Source organism: Dipteris shenzhenensis, chromosome 10 (genome assembly GCF_047967505.1).
Source record: "Dipteris shenzhenensis isolate YYH24624 ecotype China chromosome 10, Dip_SZ_1.0, whole genome shotgun sequence".
NCBI classification, from domain to species: domain Eukaryota; kingdom Viridiplantae; phylum Streptophyta; class Polypodiopsida; order Gleicheniales; family Dipteridaceae; genus Dipteris; species Dipteris shenzhenensis.
The window spans coordinates 3,581,585-3,589,643 of NC_141605.1; the positions used below are offsets into that span (position 1 = coordinate 3,581,585).

Sequence of the window (8,059 nt, forward strand, 5' to 3'; positions counted from 1 at the left end):
CTTGGCGGTTGGCAAGCATGGATGGGGAAATCACTATGTAAATACTTTAAAGCATTGTTTGGAAGTGGTAGGACATTAAAGTGTCCCAAGGATTTTACTACAAAAGGAAAGGGTAAGAAAGGTGAAGCTAATCTAGTTTTTGCTAGGCAATCTCACCTTCACTACAGCATGTGTGCTTAGGATAAAAAAGGCAAAGGACAAGGAATTCATGTTGTTTAGGAACTCGATACATCTATCAAAAGGATGAAATACTACCTCTACACATTGAGTCAAAAATCATTAGGGATTCATTCAACATGAGATGCACATTATGTTGTTTAGGAACTCGATACATCTATCAAAAGGATGAAATACTACCTCTACACATTGAGTCAAAAATCATTAGGGATTCATTCAACATGAGATGCACATTATGCCCCATCCAAATATTACGTAAGGTAATTCCCAATACTATGGACCAAAGTTCTTTTCAAAGGAAAAATTTTGGACCACGTGAACATGCCTTAGTACACACATGGAGGGCACTAGGCTAAGACTAGCATGGGCGCGGAATCGCCTCCGTGCAGCTGCCTCCTGTCGGAGTCCTGCAACACGCCTCGTTCATCGGGCCGCCCTCGGGGGTTGGTGCCCTCCAGATCACTGATGAGTCCTGCTCAGTGCTCACTGCTTCTGCTTGTTCGGACTTCCAAACTTCCAAGTTCCTTCCCCGTCTACGTGCTTTTCCCTCGGTATCTGCTCCATCACATGAATCTCTTTTTTACTTAAAATGTTGGAAGCGTCTGTCGTTTGATACGAATCCACTGTGCGCACTGCGTTCCCGTTACGAAGCCAGCTAGACTAGCTAGAGCCTGCCCCCGCATCGGAATCATTGAGCTAGCTTGAAAATTGGGCAAGTGGGGGCTGGGTATAGCCTGCATAGAGTTTCAGAAACTGACCTTTTGAGTCCTCACTCCTGAGGTAGCCGTTTACGGCTGCAAAAGGAACAGAAGACGTCATTCCAAGTCTCCAAGAGAGATCGAGTGGGAATCGGGCAAGAGGAAATCGAAACAGGAAGCTTGCCCGTTTTCATTAAACGAGAATGGCGTTCTGCGGCTTCTGCCACCGGGCGAGGCGAGATCAAAGGGGAGCAAGAGCAAGCAAAGCATGAGATGATATCACTTCATGGGAGAGCTGACCTCAGTGAGACACTTGCTCTTTCGTGTCTCTCAATCATTCGAATTTCGAAAGGTCTGTGCTGATACTTTTGTGAAGGGAGACTAAAACCTTGACAATTGACGTAGAGCTTTGGATCATGGACAGTTTATGAAGCAAGAAACCCAGATTGCTCCGTCCTGTCAAAAGGGATTAAGTGATCGTGGAAAGGAGTCGGACTGTTTGTTGTGGAGAAAAGGGGGACTGTTTGTTGTGGAGAAAACGGATTTTTCAACAGAGGTTTGCGGGAGGCAGCCGGAAGCGTTGAGAGCGCCAGGCGTAGTAAAGGAAGGGAGCGTGCATGGAACAATACCGAATAGAATTCTGTGGACCAGGTACAGTGCTATTGTGGGTGCGTTTTGCTTTTTTGCGGCGATGGCTGCGTGCTCTCTCCTCCAACTCGGGTGCTGCTTTTTGGAAGCACCATTTCTCTCACATCTCAAAGTCTGGTTAGGAATTTTGTACTCTGCCTGGCTGTCACCTGCGATGGTAGAGGAAGACGCAGGCCGGCGAAGGAAGTATAATGATGCTGATGAACTCACAAAAAACAGTGGCTGATTTCGAGCAAGGTGCCGAGTTTCTTCTGTGAGGCCACCTTGAGCATTCGCGACTTGTCTTGTCGCGTAAGAGTAGACTGGGCGGCACATGTTTTTAGAGAGCGGCGCAGACGGAGATCCAATGGCGGAGGAGGAGGCGGTGGCGCTTCCGGCGGAGCGGCTTCGAGATAGGCGGCCGGCGCCGGCGGAGCAGCGGCGGCTCGACTATAACGCACCACTGCTGTCGGCACGCCGCGCGACGGAGGGCGGCAGTCTCTGGAAGCTGAGCGGCGAGCTCAGCGCAGAGAAGCTGCGTGTGGCAGGTGCTGTACCCTTTTGTTGGGAGCACAGCCCCGGCCGCCCCAAGCTGCGCCTATCACCGCCCATCACCGCTGCCCCCTCGCCGCCCTCAACTCCGCTACCCTCTGCACCCCCGCCCCCTCCGCCAACCAATCTTGTCCGTGCACCAGCCCTCTACGCCACCGTCTATTCCTCCTCCTCCTCCCTATCGGCCTCCCCGTCCTCTTCCGCCGCGTCTTCCTTCTCCTCCGCCCCTTTATCCTCCCCGACCCCTCCGTCCATACTGCCACTTCATGCGACCTCCCTCTCCACCGCTCGTTACCAACAACAGCTGCGGCATGAAGCGCTTTCTCCTCGCCCAGCACAGCCTCCACGTCAAGCTCACAACCATGGAGAAGACCATCTCCAGGTGCGGGGCCAGCGCGAGAGCTTCCTTGAAGTTGCTGGCGCAGACGATGCCCCCGGTCATGGAGAAGACCAGGTCCAATCTCGAGGAGGTTTGAGCGAGGGAAAGCACCGACAGCTGCGTGAGTGCCCTGGAGTAGATGACCACCTGGGTGAAGAAGGAAAAAATGAGGATAACCAGGACACGGCAGAGGTCGGCACCACCACCCTCAGCCGAGTGAGCGCCTTTGAACACGAAGATGCCGAACAGGATGAAGCGAAGCCAGGCCAATGTGCAGGCAGCGAGGCTAGGGACTTCATCATGGACAGGTTCCTTCCCGCCGCCAAGGCTATGGCTGCTGATGCCCCGCAGGCGAGTTCTACTGGACACGAACTTGCTACCGCGAGGAGGCGGAGCTCGTTGTCGCAAGCAACATCTATAAAGGCGGCTGCCGTTATACCCAGTGAGGGCGTAAGCTCTCGGGCGCAGCTGCTTCTGACTGCCGCACAGACGACCCCTCCGAGAGTAAAGGGGTTCACAGCTCACCCAGCTACTCCTTCAGAGCAGCTAGAACAAGAAAAAGCTCGGAACAGTGGCTTCTTCAAGTCGTGCAGGACTCTCAAAACGGCTATCGTGAACGCCATTCGGAAAGCAGCCGCATCCGCACGTGCTATGTCTAAAATCAAGAGCAAGGTGACACCATCCCGCAGCGTCGATATTGTCCGTGACGATGTTTCCACTGTCACTGATGAAGAGGTGAGCTGGTTTCTTCACAACGCGTCGTCCCACGAGCTTGCATTACCTAGACTCCTCTCCTCTCCCTTTGTTTTGATTTCGTGATATTTGCTTATCCTGTGAAACTCATCTCAGAATGTAGATGATCCCATTATTCACGGCATTGTCGTCTGATTAATAGCTATTCTGAAAGATGATAGTATTCTTTAGGTCAGGCTCGAAGGATCTTGTATTTCTCTCATGTACCAACTTTACTTTCTCGTTATGGGTTTTGCAGTCCGTGTAATCTTCTGAAATATATCGCGTAGCCTCTGAAATGGACATTTTTGGCAGTCGCTTGATTAGTTTTCACACCCTATAACCATGGTAATATGGTATATCATGAGTAGGAGAAGGATGGATCATGGATCTATTCCCATCGTATCTTCTTTAATTCTGGAGAAGCCGTGTCTCTCCATCTTGTGAAGAGTTGTTTGCCTCGACTTTAGTCATCCTGTATCTACTTGGGGCGTTGGAGCATTTCAGTGCCTTCATGGTGTTTTCACACAGACGTTAACGAATAATAGGGGGGCCATGAGAGAAAAAGTTCAATTAACGAGTATCTATTTTCAACTTGCAAACCTTGCCTCCGTGAAAGCATGGTGGTATTCAAGCGTCTATGATTAGAGCTTTTCTTATTTTCTCGTTAATGCTTTAACTCAGTTTGGATTGGCTGTGCCCCAGGAAGCTGTTGTTAGGGAGATTAAGGCGACCTTGCAAGACAGAGGCAAGCAGAGGATTGAACGCCCTTCTCCTTCCAACGTTTATTCAGCTTGCCCAAGAAAGAACCATTTTAGAGCTAACTCGCCCATATATGGAGCAATCTATCCCAATGGATACCGTAACAGTACTCGTTTGAGGAGCAGCCCTCTCCAAGCTAGTAAGAGTTTACGAGTAAGCCCTTGCCATGACCAGGCCGGAATTGAGGGTGATGAAACTCAGTTTTACGATGCTTCCAGCAGATTTGGCTCCCGGGCATCTACACCTGGCCGTGGTTACAGAACCGGAGCATCCATGTCTCCGAGCAACGACGGCAGAAAAAGCTGGGGGTCTGCTAAGGACTGGTCAAGTGAGGGACTAGAAATCTTCGCAGATGCAACGTCCACCCATTTTGAAACACCCCGTCCTTCTCTGAGTGATGATAATAAAGCGGTTAGATCAGAGTCTGAGAATAACAGGGATGATGGACGCTCCCCTAAACCGAGGAAGCCGTCCAATCTTAGCCAGAGAGTTGGCAAGGCCTTGTGGGTGGACATTCGAGGTCAGCAGGCAGGAAAGCCAGAAAGGAATGGCTCTATCCCCTATGTGTCTGGTGAACACAGTGTATCGGCAGACTCTTCGTCAAAAGTCGAGGTGCATCAGCAGTTCGATGTAGAATTCCAAAAAGGCAGCTTCTCTAGACTGTTGAGATATTCGTCTGTAGAAACCAACGGTTGCAAGAGTTCCTCGAGCACGCAGTCTGCGCCTCCCATCTTCCCTGCAAAGTGCCAAAGGAGTAGATTGACTGAGAAGCTTCACAATGATGGCCGGGAGGAAATTCTTCCAAAGGAAATGGGTTGGCCTCTGGGGATTTCCGGTTACTATCCTGATCGACCGTTGAGATCTCGTAAAGTACAACAACTATACTCTGCCAGATGTTCTTCAGGAGTTAATGTGCCCTGCCCTCCACCGCCACCCTCTGTTCCAGGTTCTTGGCTCCTAAAGGCCTTGTCATCAACTGCATACAGACCGTCTCCATTAGCTGCCCTGCAAACGGCCAAGGCAGGCGCTGGAAAGAAGCACCTGGAGTCCTCCTCAACACATACCGCAGGGATAAGGTGGGAGGATATAGTAAAGGGCAGCCATATGCAACCGGGCCACTTAAGGTTTTGTATTCCAGAGTTCCTGAGTTCTCTTCTCTGATTATCAAAGGCTGAATGGTATCCTGATTTTCTGAAACGTCTATTCTCAATATAACTCTTGTCGTTGCAGGACCTTTGCCATCATCGGTCAAACCTAGAAGGTAGCAAACCTGGGCTCGGCCTGCACTATTTGCAATCAGCTAGCCACCCTTCACACCATTCCAACCGAGTTCATGCCTTCTTAGGAGCTATATACAATAAAGGGCTTGCTAGCACAGCCAGGTCCCGGTTGGTAACACTCCGCATCGAAGAGTTACCTTGGGTCGTATTAGACAAGTGAGAGCAAGGAGCCTGAATCGTAAGTTTACTTGTATGAAATCCTTTCGCAAATGAGGAGATCTTTGGCCAATAGTGAGATCTTGTAAAACCACGTTTATCGACTGATTACGTAACCAGTAATGCAGGGCAAGATATAGTACTTCTTGGCTCCATATATGTGAAGCTAATTTATTGGATACAGGTAATTTGAAACAGCTCTGATGCGGAGAAGGTTGACCAGTGCGAGCAGAAGATGGTCGTTATTGCTACGAGTAGCATGACTCGTCTACGACGAATTAGAGATCCGCTAGGCTCCCTTTCGTTTCCTTGAGCTGATGATTGTATGTTTCCTTGAAGAAGGGATGATTATCATTTCCTTCCTTGTAGCACACTCTGCCATCTAGTATAAACTTCATGCGCCCCCAAGTCCTTGTGATTGATAGGCCTCTTTTTGAATACCTCCTTCGTGATTTGTTGTGCTGATAGTCACTTTGGGACCTCTCAAGTCTTGCACCAATTGGTTAAGCTCACATCGAGACATATTTATTTATTTATACTATTATATAATCATATATAAAGATAGATAAATATTTATATTAATATATATAATATTAACTATAAAGTGTGTGTGTGTGTTTATATACATATTTTTATATATTTATGTGTTTATATAATTATAAATATAAATAAGTATTTATAATAAATGTAACTATATATAATATTTATTGATATTTATATAGAATTCTATATATCTTAAATATATATAAAGGTGTATATATTTATTTATTTTTCATTTGATGTTTCTCTCTCTCTCTCTCTCTCACTATATATATATATATATAGATATAGATACATTTATATTTATATTTATGTATATGTGTTTATATGTAATAATATATATAAGATACATAAGTATGTATTTATACATACTTAAATACATACTTATGTATCTTATATATATTATTACATAAACACATATATACATAAATATAAATATAAATGTATCTATATATATATATATATAGATAGAGAGAGAGAGAGAGAGAGAGAGTTAAACATCAAATGAAAAATAAATAAATATATACTCCTTTATATATATATAAGTTTATGTAATAATATATAATTATAAATAAGTATTTATAATAAATGCAACTGAAGATTTTATTTATGGATATTTATAGAGTTCTATGTATCCTATATATATATATATATCTATTCTCTCTCTATTGATAACGTGCCATGTCTCACCCCCACATCATCTAGAATTGTTCGTCGCATCGTGTCATCGGTGATCTTTCATGCCACATCGTCGTCTCTCTCTCTCTCTATATATATATACATAAAAACATATATATATAATTATATTTGTGTATGTAATAATATATAAATATAAATAAGTATTTATAATAAATGTAACTATATACATTACTTATAGATATTTATATATTATTCTATGTCCATACATTTATTTTAAAATTCTCTCTCTCTCTCTCTCTCTCTCTCTCTCTCTCTATATATATATATATATATATTCTCTCTCTATTGTTAATGTGCCATGTCCTCCCGTCCCATCATCTGGAACCGTCGGTTGTGCGATGTCATGACTCATCATTAATCTTTCGTGCCACGATGTCAGTGATTTACCACATCACGTCATTCGTCAGTGGCGGACCCAATCAATATATAATATATATATATATATATATATATATATATATATATATATATATATATATATATATATATATATATATAATTTATTTATTTATGTAGATACCACGCGTCGCCAGTCATGGGCCGCCTCTCTATGTGCCACAATCAATCCCCAAATTGCACCATGTCACCACTATCGTGCTATTTGTAGTAGCGATTGCTTGCCTTTGCGTGCAGTCTGCCCTCCTTCGCTACCTCAGCATTGGGCTCCACGTCATTTTAGTCGTGCTCTGCTCTGTTGCACAATCTGCCCTCTGGTGTCTGCTTCGGCCATTTGCCTCTGCCATGTGGTTGTAGTCGGCAGTATTGAGTCTACTTTGGCCTCCCGTCATGTGTGTCAACTCACATGTCCTACGCCCTACGCTCACGCATGTCGCCACGCAAGATCCGTTGCGTTAGTACTTATCACGTTGCCATGTGTCATGTCTTCTATGGGTGTGCTTTATACTTGTACCTTGTGTCATGGACAGTGTCTGTGCTTCTCACAGCCCATGCATCACATTTACTCTCACACGCATGCCACATCATCAAGGTACTCTGCCATGTCATCATGTCTACCCATGAAGTCTCATGCCCATTGATTGTCTGCCACTCTACCCTAATCCACTCGTAGTCCCGCCACTCTGTTTGTGGCTGTCGCCATGTGGTCGACTATCATGTATGCCCCTTGCCACATCAGAAAGTTGCATGCGGTTGTAGTGATACTCTGTGTTAGAGGCATGTGTTGCGTGCTCTGGCCACCACGTGTCATCGTGTGCCTTGGCTTGGGATTTGAGGATGACCTTGGCTCAGGATCATGATTAAACCATTCGTAAGCTCTAGAACCTCCGAAGCTCCCCAAAACAACTCGAACCTCCACCCGAAGCTCCAAATTCGTACCTGATCCAACCCTTAAAAGATAGTTTTGAAAGATAACAAACTCTCATAAGGTGTTAGAAATATCCTGCAAACCATCCCCTACCAAGGCCATATTAGAATTCAAAAGAACTCGAATAAAGCCT

General features: G+C 45.3%; 1 protein-coding gene across 2 annotated transcripts; it reads left to right on the forward strand.

Moving 5' to 3' along the window:
- The first annotated feature begins 978 nt into the window (after positions 1–978).
- Positions 979–5,876, forward strand: LOC147897274 (uncharacterized). Of its 2 annotated transcripts, none has more exons than XM_087380286.1 (3): positions 979–3,168; positions 3,871–5,051; positions 5,158–5,876. In XM_087380286.1, exons 1-3 carry the CDS (start codon positions 1,837–1,839, stop codon positions 5,183–5,185), a joined length of 2,541 nt encoding a protein of 846 aa, XP_087236412.1. In that variant the 5' UTR covers positions 979–1,836; the 3' UTR covers positions 5,186–5,876. The 2 variants fall into 2 exon arrangements, with proteins under 2 accessions (XP_087236412.1, XP_087236413.1); XM_087380287.1 differs by having other exon boundaries at positions 3,871–5,003.
- The last annotated feature ends 2,183 nt before the right edge of the window (positions 5,877–8,059 follow it).

Excerpts from the sequence above, each read along its gene's own strand:
- LOC147897274 (XM_087380286.1), top strand. The coding sequence starts at position 1,837 with ATGTTTTTAGAGAGCGGCGCAGACGGAGATCCAATGGCGGAGGAGGAG. Across the intron at positions 3,169-3,870 it reads CCACTGTCACTGATGAAGAG|GAAGCTGTTGTTAGGGAGAT; the intron begins GTGAGCTGGTTT and ends GCTGTGCCCCAG. Across the intron at positions 5,052-5,157 it reads ATGCAACCGGGCCACTTAAG|GACCTTTGCCATCATCGGTC; the intron begins GTTTTGTATTCC and ends TTGTCGTTGCAG.